Below are 18,188 nucleotides of genomic sequence, written 5' to 3'. Positions count from 1 at the left end.
AGTAATTCTACTCATATCTCCCATAAAATCCTGTCTGTTTCCTCCCCCATCTTCCAACTTTCCATGTTGCCCTTGATAATATGATAATAGTTCAATGTGTGCCCTCTTGGGCCTATTTTTGGGCATATAAACATTTCTCTAAATATATTTGCTCCCAATAAAATGTTCCATACAGTTGGGGGATATCATTGTCACTGCTGTTTGTTAATGCAATCCCAATACATGCATTCTGCAACTTGCATTATTTTTCACTCATTTAGGTATCCCTCCATGCTGGGACATACACATCAACTTCAAACATTTTAATGGCTATTAAAAATCTATGTTTTATTCATTTTCAACAAAGTAGAAATCTGTCTTCTTGCCCTGGAAAGAAAAGAATATGGCAATTTTGGGGGGTTATGAGAAATTTCTTAAGAATAATTCTATCTTGGAAATGTCTAGAATATTGATGCTAAAGACTATTTGTTTATATTGTGCTTTGATAACAAAGATCATAAACATAACGGATTCTACTATGAATCTTGAGAAGCAGCTATAGCCCAATTTATCTTTGTTGTTCTTAAAGTGGGATTTATGAGTTTATTAAACAGTTTTCGGTTATAAAAGTATATATTTCCACTGTAAAAAATTTGGAAAAATATTGTAAAATGCAAAGAAACATTTGAAATCATAAATAATCTCACCACCCAGAAAAAATAATCTATATTTTAATGCTAGTTAATCTTTCTTTTCCTGTTTATACACAAACACACCTTTTATAAAAAATAGTGTAATATTGAATGTACTTTTGAATCTGCATGTTTACTAAACAATATATTCCATTAGTATATACTTTTCTACATCAAGGTTTTTAATTGCTGCCTACCTTGACATATTTTATTTAATCAATCCTTGATCAACGTTTGTTTCTAACTTTTCACTATTCTAAACAATGCTTGGGTTAATAAACATTTAGGTTTGTCTTGCACAGAATCATAGTGATTTCCTTAGGATAAATTCCTAGGAGTTAGTTGGATCTAATGCATAATAATGTTTAAGCTTTATCAAATTTTTACTCAGGAAGCCAGTTCATCCTCCCAGAAATAAGACTTGTGAGCAGCCATTTATCTGTACCTTCACCAACATTAGGTTCTAAAGCTTTTGTATACCATATGTAAATTTAGATTTTCACATCGGAGGATCCCTTAAAGTCAGGTACATTACTCTAAGATAAAAATAAGACACAGTTGTCATACTTTAAGGGACTATGTTCAACACACTAAAAATGTTAAGCTACATGGACAGCTGAAATAGTACAGAAATGCTATCTCTTAGGGAGAGGTTAGTGCCAGGTACCAAACAGATCCTGGTAAAACAGCAGGCATAGAAGTTTCTAAAACATATTTCCTTGCTTTATCTCGATTACAGGTTTTGGAACCATTTTCAAATAAAACTCCCCCTAACGCCTCCCAACTGGAAGTCCTTCCTGATGCACTTCAAGTAGAGGAGACCTGCAATCTCACAGGTTAGGCATCCTCTAGGTCTGGGATATGCCCACTCCATGCATCCCTCATACCTTCTTTGGCATCTAAATTAGGCATGTACTATGTCGTCAGAAAAGCTGACTTTCTGGGGAATAAAAAGAACAGGCATTACAAGAACATTCAAGTTTAAAAATGAGTAAATAAAATCAATGGTAACGGGCCACAGTGGCTCAGCAGGCAGAATTCTCACCTGCCATGTCAGAGACCTAGTTTGTTTCTCAGTGCCTGCCCATGTGGGGAAAAAAAACCAAACAATGGTAAATCCATAGACTCTTTGGTTGAGAGGAACATACAGCCAATTAACAAGTGTTCTAGTTTGCTAGCTGCTGGAATGCAATATACCAGAAACGGAATGGCTTTTAAAAACGGGAATTTAATGAGTTGCTAGTTTACAGTTCTAAGACCTAGAAAATGTCCCGATTAAAACAAGTCTAAAGAAATGTCCAATCAAAGGCATCTAGGGAAAGATACCTTGGTTCAAGAAGGCCAATGAAGTTCAGGGTTTCTCTCTCAAGTGAGAAGGCACGTGGCGAACACAGTCAGGGCTTCTCTCTCAGCTGGAAGGGCACATGGCAAACACGGCGTCATCTGCTAGCTTTCTCTCCTGGCTTCCTGTTTCATGAAGCTCCCGGGAGGCATCTTCCTTCTTCATCTCCAAAGATCGCTGGCTGATGGACTCTCTGCTTCGTAGTGTCACTCTCTCTGAATCTCTCATTCTCCAAAATGTTTCCTCTTTTATAGGACTTCAGAAACTAATCAAGACCCACTCAAATGGGTGGAAACATGTCATCCCCTAATCCAGTTTAACAACCATTCTTAACTAAATCACATCAACCAGGGAGATGATCTCATTACAGTTTCAAACATACAGTATTGAACAGAGATTATTCTACCTTTATGAACTGGGATTTATATTAAAACATGGCTTTTCTTAGGGGGCATGCTTCCTTTCAAACCAGCACAACAAGCAAAACAAAAATTATTTCAGGCTGTTAGAGGGTGCTTAAAACTGAATCCTGAGCACACGAAGAAAAGCATTTAAAACAAAAAAACACCTTAAGGGAGAAAAATCTAAAACAGAAAGTATAAAATGGAAAACATTACTTCACCATTTCCAATAGACTTTTCTTCTTTTTTTTGAGCTGATGGAGATCAGCTTGTCTGGCACAAATTAGATTTGACATTCCTTCGTATGGATTGTGATTTTATTAACTGAGTTACAAAAATCTATATCCATATACCTTTGATTGAAATGATCATATATTTCCACAAACAGCTATCCAACCACTTTGCATTACAAAAATCTATTAATTATTTCCCCCAGTGGATTTTGAATTTCTTACAAGTGGAGACTTGTTGCCTGAGGGTATATCACAGATCTACTTCATAATAGGCATGAGGGAATGAAGGAACAAACAAATTTGTTTCTCACTGTTAGTGTGACTTAGCTCTTCATTGTCCTTACCAATAAAATTATGGGTTGAATTAGAACAGTTTAAATATTCCTTTCAGGTGTTAAGTTCTTTATTCCATACTCCAGTCTAGCTCAATGCATTGGGCTAGATCATCTAAGTTATAACTATAGGATAGGAGAAAAGCTAAGAAAATTCACATACAGCTCTATCACAAGACAGTCTCAAATAAGCACATTATGTTTATTCAAATTAAGTATTGGGTCTCCTGAGGGAGGAGTGCATTTGACTTTTTCACATGATATAGGAGTGCTATGGGGAGAATAGCATCTCTGTCGGGAGAGAGGGCTTGAAGATTTGGTAAAGTTTTCAATAAGTAAAATGGAGGAGAGATGGTAAAAAGAACAGTCCAGACAGAAAGAATGAGTGAAGTCAAAAGGTAGAAAAATGCAAGATGAATTTGGGTAATGTCAAGTCCTCGTGCTTGGTACTTTAGTAAGGGGAACCAGGAAAGGGGCATGAGTGGAATCTCAGAGAATAAAGAGAGAGTCAGGAGGGCTCAGTGAAGATGCACAGCAGGTTCAGTCATTGTGAAGACACAGGAGGCATGACAGATAAGGAGGCAGCAGATATACAGAGAGAGCTCCAAGTCTAAAGTTTTGGAGATAGAGCAGTTCTGAAAGAAGCTGGGGCTAAAGGCACTTCTGTATTAGTGGGTGAATTAAATGGAGTCGGAGGTCAACGTGTGCATTTTGAAGTTGCCTTATAAGGAGGCTACAAAGTATAGTGATCAACACCTCAGCTGTGGAATGTGATGTCTTGAGTTCAAATTGTCTCTATCACTCACTGACTATAGGATAGGAGAAAAGCTAAGAACTTTAGGCAAGTTACTGAATTTCCCTGTGCTGTGTCTCAGATTTTTATCTGTAATATGAATATAAAAACAATACTTGACTCACTGCGTTGTATCATAGGATAAGATACATCTAGAAAAGTGACTGGCACATGGTAAGTGAAAAATAAATGTCAACTATATCAGCCTTTTGGAGTAAACAGGAGAGTCATGGGGACCCATGGACAGTCAGTTTGAAGGAGGGAGGAGTGATATTTTTGTTCACATTCCAGTTTAGGGTCTCATTTACCTTAAAACATCATAGACTACATAATTTAAAAGTAAAATTAAAATTCTTCTATTACAATAAAAAATGAAGAAAGTATTAAAACATGCATGCCTACTGTTGTTCATCAGTAATATCTTTAATTCACAGGGATCCTAAGTGACATGAAAATTCAAGAATTTACTGATACTACATCTTGAACACAAGAAGCTTATATCAAAAGAGACTCCGCATTGTTAATGTCAGCACTAACTCCTGTGTTGCATTTGTGAGATTTTTACATTTCTCACATTTGTGGATCACTACATACCTAGAATCATAAATATTTTACTTGTTCCACCCACAAATCTCTGTAAAAAGAACCAGTGAACCCATTAGGAAGGAATGCTCTGTGGAAAACAAAGCATAACAGGAGGAGAAGTGAATCCAAGCATAGATGAAAGAAAACAGGAGAGGAAAACTTCCAAGAAGATAATGAGGTAAAAGGAAAGGCGGGCAGAAGTTGGGTTAAAAGGAGAGGGGAGGGAAGAAGAGAAGTTGATAAAAGAGGGATGAGAAGGAGAAAACGCAAAGTTAAATGAAGATGGAATTTTAAAAGAAAGGGAAAATACAAAAATAAGCCTTTTGTTTCTTAATCAAGTAAGTCTCCAAAAGGGGTCCATGAAGATAATTGAGAAAGAAGAGTTCACAAGCTGCTTTCAACTTCTCAAAAAGCTTTCCTAAAATCACATATTCACTAAAACAAGGTTACAGAGGCTGCCTCGATGTCAGATTTCCTTCAGACTGAAATTTTATTAATTCAGTGACAAATTTGTTAGTTAATGCAGCTTATAAGTTCTAACAATTAGGTACATCTTTGATTAATAAGAGATATGAACACTATTAAAATGGGTTTGGTATGCAAAAACATTCAAAATCATAGAAAAAACAACACTAAAGATCTATATCTTGAAAAAATTAGGGTCCTCCCAGTTCTAAACATTTAAGAACATTGTTAAATGTTAAAATAGGCAAATAATCTATGTATTTCTGCTAATGTCTATAATTTTTTATGACATTCATATGATTGTATAAGACACAGAAAAATTACTCCTAGGAAAACATGATTGTTAACTAAATTTCTGTTTTACATGTTGATGTTTCCAATGCTCGACTGATCCAAATATCAAAAGTGGTTTTGTAATTCTACATACTACCTCTCTAACTCTTAAAAAAAGGCACAAGCATCCGATGGTGGAATTTATCTCCTTAAATCTTTAAATTTACACTTTGTAATAAAAATATTGATTAGCTGTCTCTCATTAAGATGAACACCAATGATGTTTGATTATTCTATTTCATGTCACACAATATGTGTGAGTGAAATACTTGAAATTCAGAGATTATATTTTGTGATTTACCTTATGTAGTAAATTATTTAACTTGCCAGAAAATAAATATAATCTATATCCAGAATGTATGTAAAAATGCATATAATGAGCAAATAAAAGATTATTTTAAAATATTTTTTTCTCACCATCAAGCTCATCTTTATTCTCATGCTAATTTTCCAGTTCTCTCCTTCTAATATCCTGACTCCAATCCAATGACCCTATACCTTTTCATATTTCCCAAGCTCCTCGAGTCTCACTTCTTATTCATTTTTTTGAAGTTTAGTAAAAGAGAAGTTTATTAAAAAGCAAGAGTACACAGGATGAGCCATGGTGGCTCAGCAGGCAGCATTCTTGCCTGCCATGCCGGACACCCAGGTTCGATTCCCGCTGCCTGCCCATGCAAAAAAAAAAATAGAGTATACGTTAGAGAGGTTTCACAGGTGTGTGCCCAAGGAAGGGACTTGCACTGAGTAGAGTGGGCCAGTTTGTTTTATAGGAAAGTTTTACCTGTGGCAGGTTTCCATAGTAACCTTTGAATATTAGGTGCCTTCTTTGTTCTAGGAGGAGACAGCTAGCAGAATTCATGGTTTGTTGTCACACACCTAAAATTTGTCTTTGGGCAAATGGTTAACAGTTTCTATGATCTTATGTTCCCTATTATTAACTAAGAGTTTGCTTTGGGGCCCATAATTTTACAAGCTTTTATGGTTTGGGGAAGTTTCAACGGTTTGGGGAGGTTTGGGAACTTAAGGGAAATTTTTGTCCCCAGGAAGTATGCAGCTCTGTATTAGTTCCTTCGGAGTGAGATAAGAAACAAGGGGCTTGGAGTTATCTCTTAACTCTTTCAGAGCTGATTAGGAAACCAAGGACTTAACAGTTGTCCTATTTTATCCTGCTTCAATCCCCACCCCCACCCCAAAAGAGCTCCATCCCTTTAATCTTAAAGGGAGGTCAAGGGATAAATTTTTTGTATTTTCACAATGTTAAGAGAGTATATGTGTGAGTGTGCTAAATTACTGATAATGCTGAAGGGCTGCGGGATATCAGAAAATGCAAAAACATTTTGTTTATAATCCACCCCATCCCACCATTCTAACAATCTTTCTGCCACGTCTTCCGCCACCTCCTCTGCATAAGCCCCTGAGCATGGGAACTGGAGGTTACAGGTTTACTGCTTGCAATGTTGAGAAATAAGAATAAAATAGCATTTGGGGGGAGGCAAGTATGCTTTGGCTCACTTAGAGCTGCTTTGCTGTTCTGTTCATTTATTTTGTCATATAATGATGCCCCAGTCACTTCAATGTGGACACCATCATATGTGCTAGGGTGCAGTTGAATCAGAAGTCCTAGTGCCCAAGATGCCACCTTTATTAATTATCCAGATGGAGCTGTTTCAGACACACGTCAAAGATGGGCAGGTCTTGTTTAGTTGTACTCTGACAATAAGAGATAACATATAGAACAGAAAGGGGATAATTATAGAGTATTAGAATTAAATAGTTGCTACTTTGGGGAACATGGGTGATTAAGAGTAACATTCCATGGGGGGCTAGAGTTACATAAAGCTGGAATGCATTTGCCAAATATTTTAGTTAAAACAGAAGTTTATTTTTTTTCAACATAACTAAGTTTCATAATTTATATACCTGCCTTGATTCTTTTAAAAGTTTATTTTTGTTGAAGATGAATTTCTGATTTGTAGTTTACTGCAAACAGTAAAGGCAGTTTACTGCTTTCCCGCATCAGTGGACAGGGCCCTGGGGGCTCTTTCCATCCTCGGGCTCCTTTGGTTGTGGGAGACACTCCTGCTTCCAGTGCCCCAACTCTCCACATCAATGACAGGTTCCCAGTGGCTTCTGCCTTCATTGACCCTTAGGTGGCTGGTTACTGTCTATAGCCAATGCTACAAGCCATGTCTTATTCCGGTCTCTCCTTGCTTTCTTCTCCTCTGTAACTTCACTGAGGACCAACGTCTCATCTGCCAGCTAAATAGTACCCTCAAGACACCTACTCTCCTCAGGGCGTCCCCATGAGGGAGAAAAAAACCTTAGACGGTAGGAGATGGGCCTTCTGGATTCACCCCTTGACTCCCAACCTGGACCCTGAGGGCTGGTGAGCTGAATTTCTCACCCCAGCGGCTCTGGACCAGACTCAGAGGGCTGATGAGATAGACAACTGCCCAATACTAAAATGCAGGACTCAGCACTTAGTGTCTTATGTGGAAGATGCTGCTCTCCTGGAATCTTCTGAAAGCACTCCTGGCAGGTTCACCAGAATACGTAAATGGTGCCCTGCTGGCAATGGTGCCAGCTGAGCCCTGATCGAAGTTCAACAGACATGAAACTGAAAGAATTTAGAGATGAGAGGGTCAGTAGGCATAAGTAGTAAAGTTCATTAAAAGAGAAGCTTATTAAAAAGAGAGAGTACACGTTAGAGAGGTCAACGTGGGCTTTCCCACGGGAGGACCACGCCTCACTTCCTATTCATCTTGGATGGTTCATTTCTCCCTGGGCTAAGCCCCACATCTCTTGTTTTCTTTCAATATTTCCTATTTGGTATCTAACTTCCATTACTCAAAACCATGAAATCATCCTTTGTACCTGTTTTGACCAGCTGCCATTTACCCCACTACTGATGGAGAGATCCCCTGTCCAGAATAGTAGAAAATGGCCAAACACATGACACCTGACACTGGACAAATGAGACCGACAGCAGTTTATTAGTCACATATACTCACAGCCCGGGGGAGGAGGACACATGTCATGCAGGGCTATATAGGATTTATTCTTAGAATGGCAGTGGACCAGCAAGGGGGGCTTTGTTGGTTCCAATTCGGAAGATGTGACTGACTTGCTTGAGTAATTCCAGAAGCTGGCAGGGAGGTGGAATCCATAAGGTTGAGGACTGGGTGGAATGAAGCTGGTCTGGCTAATAAGGAGAACTAGGTGGGTGGAAAGCCTTTCCTGCAGGGGGTGGGGCATGTCTAGTGAGAGCAGGGAAAATCATGACTAGGTGTTGGAGATGGCTCTCTGAAGGCTGGAGTGGTTGGCTGTCGGCCAAGGGCATGGGGCACAGGCACGCTGTGCCCTGCTAATGCGGTAAACAGCAGAGGCAAGTGTTCTCAGGGCTGACTGAGGACATAGGGCACAGGCACGCTGTGCCCTGCTAATGCGGTAAACTGCTGAAGCAAATGCCCTCGAGGACACTGACTCAAGAGCCCGAAGAGACCTGAATAAAGAGCATGCTGATAAGAAATAAACAACTCCTGAGACAAGGAGATGGGAACCAAACTTTGTAGCTTTGCAGGTATGACAGATGTTCATAATAAATCTTGCTTTGATTATACTCCCTAAAAGCAGTTCCCATGTAAGAACACAGTAAATACGTGGACGTCAGTTTATTTGGGGCTCTAGCTCTTGCTCTTGTACCTGATGAGCTTGAGTATCCTGACCCCACTTAACTAACTTCTTGTGTCTTTCATTTCTTAATCATGTGCAGCGTCCCTTCTTCTTCCCTGTTCTCCAGGGAAATCTCAGGAAATAGGCCTTTGGGACATTAGTAGGCTCAAATATGTCAGGGCAGCACTTGGAATATCAGGCCTTATAATACAATACCTTCCTGTCTAATCCACTCCATCTGCAAATCCTGTCACCTCTACTTTCAAAATATACCCAGAATCTGTCACTTTCTACCACATCCACTGTTACCAAGATCAGGAGAAGAAGAAAACCCATACAGATAAGCTTGGAATGAGGGGCTGATTTTCCCAAAGAGGCATCTGTCAATTCCAGAAAAAAAACAAAAACTGAATGCCTCGAACCTTGCTCAAAGTCACCCAAGAGAGTGCTGCAAAGGCCATCCACTGGGAGGTGCCTGTGTGCCACAACAACCCTACTGTAAAGCCACCTGAGAGATCCCAGGAGAAACTGCTAGCTATCTCATCACAGTTAAGAAGTCCAGAGCTGGAGAAACCATGCACTTCAGGGACCTGGCAAGAAGAGGATACCTGAGCCAGGAAGAAAAACCCTTTCATCCTTTAGTGGCTCTCCAGCACCTTCTAGAGACAAAGCTTAACTTTGTTCCACCTGGCAAAGGAAATGTTTGCTAGAGAAGGAAATGAAGAGTGAATTTGGTGCTGGGAGGCAACAAATTAATAACTGACAAAGACTTGCTAAGTCAAGAATACATATTATAATCACTTTAACCACCAAAGACAAAGAAACAGTAAAGAAAGTTTAACCACAAAGCTAATATAGGGAAAATGCAACAATAAAAATATTAATTTAAAAGAGGCCAAGAAATGAGAGGAAAAAATAACATAGAACAAATAGGACAAATAGAAAGCAAACATCAAGATGATATTACATCAGTAATGGTATTAAATGTAAATGAATTAACTGCTTTCAATAAAATACAAAGATTAACAGATCGGATTACAAAACACTCTTTTGCTGTTTACAAGATAAAGACATAAAGACATTGAAAACTTAAAAGAAAAAGGATGGGGACAATATTTACTATGGAAACACTAATAAAAAGAAAGCTGGTGTAGCTATCTCAATCGCAGACAGGGTGTTACATTTCAAAATGATAAAAGTTGTAGTTAACCAGGGAGATATAAAAAGGTCTAAATTAGTATGAACAAAATAACACAGCCTCAAATTATATAAAGCAAAAACTGGTATAACTAAAATTGACAAATGTAAATCATAGCGAAAGATTTTAACACACTTCTCTCAATAACTGAGAGACCAAGCAGACCAAAAAGAAAAAAGTGAAAGATTTAAACAATACAATTAAAACACCTGGCCTAATTGACTTATGAATACATATATTTCTAGCTGTCAGATCTCTTAAATGTCATTAATCACACTTATGGCTAAAATTGGGTGTTTGGTCCTAAATGTCATAACTAATGTGGTAGACTGCAAAAGAACACAATTCTTCACTCTCCTGTGTCCTCACAATGACATTTGCCACTCTTCACCAATCAAGAGAAGGACTCTGTTCTCCCTGCCTTTGAATCTGGACTAGCCTTGGAACTTGTTTTGGCCACTAGAACGAAGCAGAAGTGGTACTGTATCAGTTCTGAGCCTGGACCACAAGTGGCCTTGCGTCTGCTCACTCTCTTGGACGTCAGCCTCCAATGTGAAAACCACAGGGAACCATGCCATCCATGGCAGCTGAGGCCATTCTAGACCAGTCTTCATGACCACAGATACATGAGGGAACCCAGCTAAGACGGGAAGCATTGCTCAGCTGATCCCAGCCTAAAGTGGCAATTGTGAGATAAAGAAATGGTTCTTGTTCAAGCTATTTTCTTTGGAGTGTTTTGTTATACAGCAATAGCTAACTGATATGCCAAAATACTACCATATTATAAATATAAGACATGTACCTAAATAAAAACAAAGTCTTTTCAGCTTTGGAAGACACACACACACACACAAACATATATATATATATATATATATAGCCAAAAACTACAGAATACACTGAACTTTTATACAAAATGACTATATGCTAGGCTACAAAGAAAGTTATACAAATTTCAAAGATTTAAATCATGTACAGTTTGTTCTTAGACTACTAGGCAATTAAGATAAAAATCAATAATAAAAAGATAACTATAAAATCACCATGGATGTGGAAATAAGACATATATTTCTAAATTTGTGGTTTTCAAACTTAATAGGTAAATTACAGAAGACTAAATATGTGGAAAGATATAACATGTTCATGGACTTTAAGACTCAATATTTTAAAAAGTCACTTCTCTTCAAATTGATTAATACAGTGAATGCACTCACAATTAAAATCCCAACAGGCTTTTTAAAAAAAATATGGAACGCATCATGAATTTGCATGTCATCCTTGTGCATGGGCCATGCTATTCTCCGTATCATGAGCACCCAACAGGCTTTTTAAACAGAAATTGATAGGTTGATTCTAAAACATATATGGAAATGCAAAGTTTCAACAGTAGCAAGTGCATTCTCGAAGGAAAGAAGGTAGGATCTAGGCAATCTCATTTTCCTAGGTCAGTGGTTCTCAACTTAAGCATGGTTTAGGATCACCTTAAGAAGCTGTGGCTGGGCTCCAGAGCTTCTGATTTAGTAGTTCTGCAGTAGAGACAGACAATTTACACTTCCAGCAAGTTCCCAGGTGATACTAATGCTGCTTGGTAGAAGATGACACTTTGAAAATCACTTTTCTAAATAACTCATAGGTCAAAAAAGAAATCATATGGAAATCAGAAAATATTTTGAACCAAATGATAATGAAAATACAACATATCAGAGACTTTGTGGCAAACGAAAACCATGCTTATTGGGAAATTTATAGATAAGACAAAGAGAAAGGTTGAAAAATCAGTAAGCCAAGCATTATTCTCAAGAACCTAGAAAAAAAGACAGCAAACTAAGCCCTCAGAAAGTTGAAGAAGGGAAATAAAAAATATAAAACAAAAATTAATAAAATACAAAATGGACATATAATAGAGAAGACAAAGTTAAATTGGTTCTTCAAAATGACTACTAAAATCTCACTTTACATATTTGCATGTTATTTAAATGTATTACTACAAGAATCCCTGTATTAGTAGTGCAACTAGAAAAAAGCAAAGATGTTAATAAACATTACACACTCTGTAATTCTACCACTCTAATTCAGCTTTAATATTTTTAGTATTCTTTTCCAATTGTATTCAATATTCCTTTTGAAACATACCATTTTGAGTTTTCTTGGGCATGCAGTTTTTCATAATCCTACATGGTGAAATGTTTTTATTGTTTCTATAATATTCCATATTCTGAATGAACCATAACTTGAACTCTTTTTCTACTGCTGAACATTAAACAATCTTAAAAATATCATCCTTATCTGTCTTTTTAATGCTTTTCTTAGGATAGAATTCTCAGAGTTGGATTACTGAATAAAAGGATATGAAATAGTGGCTTTTGATAGCACCTTCCCAATCTTCCAGTCACTCTACAAGCCCATGTAACATATGTACACTCTCCCACGCTCATTCTGCATATGTTCCTTCTACAAGGAGCACTATAATGATTTATAATTCTGTAGAAACTATCCTTCCCTCCCTGCAAATCTTATGATTATACTATTTCTCTTGTACGAAGTCTTTCTAAAGGGTGATCATATTTTCTGAGCAATGGAAACAGCAAAAACCTGAAAATATTTAATACCTTTTAATTCTAAAGCACTAACCAAATGTAAGAAAAAAAGATATTAGAACTCTACTTCACTATTAGGCCCACATATTATTTTAGCAGCTGAAAATCAGGGCACCTTTTCTCATTGATAAGCTTCTACTCAATAAAATAAGAAATATAGATAGCAAGAACATGTACTTTTCCCAGAGACTCAATAAAGCTATTGTCATTGAATGGAAAACACGAAGCCTTAAATAATTTTAATTTTCCTGAATTGGTTCTCATCCATTCCACTTAGGGAGTCAAGGTGCTTCTGGAAACTGTAGTGAGGCAACGTGATCGATAGGTGGCAGAGGAGAACCACATCAAAACCGCGACCTGAGCGCTGGCTCTTTTCTCGCCCTAACTGTGCGGTGTGGGTGTGGCTATAGACTCACCGTCGACCTCAGTGTAACCCAAGCAAACGCCTTTCGCCCTTTTAAGAATCGGTTTCCTCCTCCGGCGTATCTCGGCAGAAAGGGGTTTCATTTGGGCTTCCAGTGATCCCTTGAAGCGCGCCCGGTGGTCTTTCAGCTCCCCCGTGTGCAGCCAGCCGCCCCTCTGCGTGGGCAACGGGCCGGGATGTCCCTTCTGCCCTGTTGCCCCCATTCTCCAGCCCACCCCACCCCACCCCCGCCTCGCAGGCTTGAATGGGTTTAGCACACTTCACCTAAGTGTTGGGTTAATTAAAGAAATCACGGAACAGAAGGTTAAAACTTAAAAGTTGTACACCAAGCATGACTTTCCCCTATTTTAGTGGAATAATACCTTAGATGATAAACCCTTTACAAGATGGTCCTTTGGAGTGCACACAATTCCTAATCCTTCTTCCAGTTCACCCCGGTGTCCTACACCCGTCTCACGGGGACTCACATCCAGCACATGGAAGCTCCTGGGACTAGGCCTGGCCCCAGACAGTGCAATTCCTCTGTCTGGGATAGTTACTCTAATAATTTCTCAAGGGTTTCAGAGGGACAGCTGCTGCAGCCTTCTTTGTTTCAAGGCTCCCTGGTCATTAGCCGGGAGGGAAGGGGCAGTTGGCTTTGGGACAGCAGGGCCTCCTGCCATCCAGGGTAGGTGGGGGACATCAGTGTGGTCTTCTCAGAGAGCCTCCCACCAGGGCAGTCAGTAAACCCGCAATAGTTGCTGACTCCAATGCACACATCTTCTAGGGACATGTTTATTTTCAGAGAAAGGAAACTGAAATTTTAAGAAGGTAGTATTCCCCTAACCGCCCAACAGGGGAGTTATCAAGTATCTTTAGAAGGTAAAACAATGTCACTTCTCGTCTTGTGATAGCATTGCTCGTTGTCTACCCATCCATCCCAGCTCCACCCTTCCTTTGAAATTGGACATCTTGAAGCCAACAGGACATAAAGACATTTACCTCCTACTGGGCACTTCCTTTGGTACACAAAGACTAGATTTTGTAAACTTTGAAATGTCCTCTTGTAAAGATTTATTCTTAGCATCCCCCTCTGAGGGTGTATGGGAAGTTGAATATTTTTTCCTTCCATTTACATAATTAAGAAAAACAAGCTGCAAGGATAGTAGTTATTTGTAACCACAAATATCACAGAATTGTAGGGTGTAGTCCTGATGAGAAAGTCTCAAGTGTTAATAATAATCTGACACTCACAGAGTGGTATCCCTGTCCAGCTATAGCAACTAGAAAGAGAAATGTTTGTTTTGGGGACAAGGATTGTGGTTTACTCATTACCCAATCTGGACCTGTGAAGATCTTGTTTCCATTAAAAAGGCATTTACAGAGCTGGTCATTCCAGTAGTTGTAATTGGCTCAGGCAAATGGGGTCTATTCAGCAATAAAGATTTCCATTTATCTCTTTTGCATGAAAAGATACATCCACAAAATAGGTCAAGCAAAATTTTATAATGCCAGGCAATGAGGCAATGCTTCCAGGGACCTCAAGCCAATATTTCTCGGGGAAAAAAATTAAAATATCAATGGGTTCAGAAGCCAGGAACAAGTATAGTATTGTCCTCTAGGTAGATAGACATTATTAAGGATTATTAAGGATTAAGTTCAATTAGACATTTGGGATGTATTTGTGGTTATTGCAATAGTGAGTCCCAGCTGCTCTAAACCCACCAGCCCAATTAATCGTGAGTACATCTCTGAGAACTGCCAGTCAATTCTAAAAATGGCACATGCCTAAAATAATATTATCATTGTATGAATTTCACAAAGTGTTTATGAAACCAGACAGGTTTATTATTCAATAACAATACCCAAGAAATATGGCACATGTGCTTCTGCCCAAAGAGAGAATCACTTTGAGCTTGAGTCTCATCTGGAAATAAGCAGAGTACAAAACCACACACATTCACTCTTATCTCCTATCAGTGATTTGAGTTAGGAAAGAGGCTACTGGGAAGAAAACGAGTGCTCAGTTTAAAGAGAAAGAAAGAGCAGTGCTGCAGAATTGGGCAAATAAAGAGAGAAATCCTTCCCAGGCTAAAAAATAATCTTGGGCTGATATTTTACAGAGTTTATTAGAGAAAACAAAAGTTCTTCAGGGATATAATTGCAAAACACTCTGAACTTAAGTGCTAGACCAAAATGAAGAATTTTCTGTGATTGTTAATTGGGTAGTTATAATGTCAATATATTGTATATCCAACTTCAGCACTCTCTAGAATAAGTGCAACTTTGGACACTTCCAAAGTGTAACTTTGGAAGAGGTAGGAATTGGACAATCAAAGAAAAATAGAAACCCACATGAGAAGAGAACAAAGTTCAATCCTGTTGCCACACTCAGCTAATGATTTTTTATGAATTCACATTGGAAATAAATGAGTAATTCATACCTGAAGCTCACAATAACACTTAGTTTATCATATGTAAACTTCAAAGTAACGGTAGGGAAACCTATGATTCTCATTCCAGAGTGGACTCGATTCCTGTTCTGGTTTTTAATGGGCTCGTGATGTGAAAGACCTTGGGGGCTCAGGGATAGATAAGATGACTCCTTTGGAGGGATCTGCCTTACCACAGAGAACAGATTCTGTGTCTCAAATTGGGTAGACCAGGTGAACAGCAGCTCCTGTTTCTTTCTGGAGTGCTACTCACACTTCTGGCTCCTGTTGAACTTTTTCTTTTTCTGCACCTGTTAAGACTCTAACCATCCTTAACACTTACCTCCTTGATGTATTCAGCCTACAACTTTCTCTCTCTTCTCTAACCCCCTACTGTATCATACAGCTGAGCACCTACCCGTTCACCAATTATTTTACGTGAATCTCCTCTTTGAGTCTGTGAGATCTGGAGGACAGATGCTCCATCTTATCAGGTTCTATTATCCCGATTTTACCAACAAGGAAACCAAGGCTTAAAGCGCTAGTTGAGTCACATGTCCAAGGTCACACAATTCATCATGATTCAGGAATTTGAACGCAAAGTTGTCCTTCATGTAAAGCCATGCTCTTAAATCCTTCTGTGCTACTTCTCTAGCAGATGGATGGTGGAAGGTTGTGTGGCATCTCTCAGGAGCTGAGTGCTTCTCCTCTGCCCGGACACAACTTGTGTGTGTGTGGGGGGGGATGTGCTTAAGACCCTCGTCCAGCCTCAGGTGCACATTCTACTCTCCAAGGATTAGAGGGAAGCCTTTAAAGCAATCCCTGTGTGTCCATGAAACATGAGCTTGGCACTATTGGGATCCTTTTAAGGCTATTTCTGGGGATAACTGAGCAACTTGAGAGAGGGTAGAGTGGAATAGTCCATGAATAAGTTCTCAGCACACAAGTATCAGTTTCAGTAGTGGGGGCAGATGACTGAACTAAGCTCTCTTCTCTCCCTCCTACCCTCTCCACCCCCCAACCCCACCACCACCCCCTGTCTCTGCTGCCTCCTCTCACTTGAGGATACTTTTTTTTGAGGATAATTCTATGGGTCTAAGGATAGATGTGGATATTTTATTTTTCCAGCTGCAGCAAGAACTGTCTGGATATTTCAGATTCCAGGAGGCTTTCAGGGATAGGGTCATGTCAACAATGTGGTTCTTTAAGGATATTAGGGGGGTATTCAGGGCTTTTATTCAAAGGATCTTCCTGGCATATGTGGGTTAGAAATATGATCCAAATGAGTACCTTCCAAGTTACAAATGTAAGACAACAATAATGCTGGATCTTAAATTATTAGTAGTAAGGCCTAATCTTTATTAAGTGCTTTCAGTATACAGTCAATATGCTCAACACAATGAACACTGTCTCAAATATCCATAAAATAGATATTTTTAAATTGTGTGATCCCGAACAAATTACTTAACCCCACTGAGCTTTACTTCTCCTGCATGCAAAACTGAGATAATAATAGTCCCTGCCTCTTAAGGTTGTTAGGACAATGAAATTAAACAACCTACATAAAGCGTTTAGCCTGGAACCTAAGACAAAGTAAAAGCTGAAACAGTATCTGCTCTCATCCTCATTTTACAGCTCAGGGGTCTAAGACCCAAGCAAAGTGAGACCCAAAATCTGAGATCTAATGCCTCTTGCCTAAAGTCACACAACTGAGCTCTAAACCTCAAAATTAAATCTATTGGCCACTGTCCTCGACAGCCTTCCCATCCTCACCTTTCCTCCTCCAGAACAGCTACTAGGGGAGTAGAAACAATACAGAACAGCTCCCGGAGCCACGACAGAGATCAAAAAGACAGCGTACCCCATCCTGGAACGGCTGACTGTCTGGGAGAACCAGCTCCGGTGAGATCGCCGACGGGCGCGGGCTTTCCCGGGCGGGGCGGCAAACGGCTGGAGTCCCTCCCTTCCTCCTTCCCGGGCCAGCTGGCAGAATTGGGCAGGCAGTCCCCTCAAGCCGCGGCGGCTGGCGCCCCCACCACGCGAGGCCCTCCGGACCAACTGAGAGAACTGGATCGGAAATCCCCAGACCGCGGAGAATGGTGACCGGGGGGGTCCCTTCCAAACACGTGACTCCCCGGTCCGGCTGGGAACGGTGCACTCTCCCGGGCCACGTTGGCTGGCGCCCACCCGCCACGCTTGGCACCCTGGGCTGACTAGGAAATTCGGACGGGCGCTCTCCCAGGCTGCGGCGGCCGGCGACCCTCCCCGCATTAGGATCCCCGGGCTGGCTGGCACTCTTCCAAGCCGCTTCGGCTGGCGAACCTCCGCCACGGCAAGAGGTTTCCAAAGTTAAAGGACCCACAGCACCTTTTACTGGTGGGACCTGCAGACAAACATGTGCCACGAGCGCCACCTACTGGGCAGGATAAGAAAAACAGAACCCAGAGATTTCACAGAAAATCTTTCAACCTGTTGGGTCCAACACCCAGGGAAATCTGACTAAATGCCCAGACGCCAGCAGAAGATAATGGATCACGCTCAGAAAATTGAAAATATGGCCCAGTCAGAGGAACAAACCAATAGTTCAAATGAGATACAGGAGCTGAGACAACTAATGCTGAATATACAAACAGAAATGGAAACCTCTTCAAAAACCAAATCGATAAATTGAGGGAGGACATGAAGAAGACATGGGCTGAACAAAAAGAAGAAATAGAAAAACTGAAAAAAC

General features: G+C 39.8%; 1 protein-coding gene and 1 pseudogene across 5 annotated transcripts in view; one reads left to right on the top strand and one right to left on the bottom strand.

Moving 5' to 3' along the window:
- Positions 1–5,535, top strand: part of LOC143669186 (cytidine monophosphate-N-acetylneuraminic acid hydroxylase) — an 84,856-nt gene extending 79,321 nt beyond the window's left edge. For all 5 annotated transcript variants that reach the window (XM_077143799.1, XM_077143802.1, XM_077143801.1 and 2 more), the window contains 2 exons: positions 1,411–1,507; positions 4,207–5,535. In XM_077143799.1, coding sequence (XP_076999914.1) covers positions 1,411–1,486 — 76 coding nt within the window. In that variant the 3' untranslated portion in view covers positions 1,487–1,507; positions 4,207–5,535. The remainder of the gene's footprint in view (positions 1–1,410; positions 1,508–4,206) is intronic.
- Positions 5,536–11,266: 5,731 nt separating this feature from the next.
- Positions 11,267–11,337, bottom strand: LOC143669431 (U6 spliceosomal RNA; annotated as a pseudogene).
- Positions 11,338–18,188: the final 6,851 nt, after the last annotated feature.

Source organism: Tamandua tetradactyla, chromosome 25 (genome assembly GCF_023851605.1).
Source record: "Tamandua tetradactyla isolate mTamTet1 chromosome 25, mTamTet1.pri, whole genome shotgun sequence".
In the NCBI taxonomy this organism is placed as follows: Eukaryota; Metazoa; Chordata; class Mammalia; order Pilosa; family Myrmecophagidae; genus Tamandua; species Tamandua tetradactyla.
Note: the sequence above shows the minus strand (reverse complement) of the source record. Positions and strands in the feature narration are given on the sequence as shown.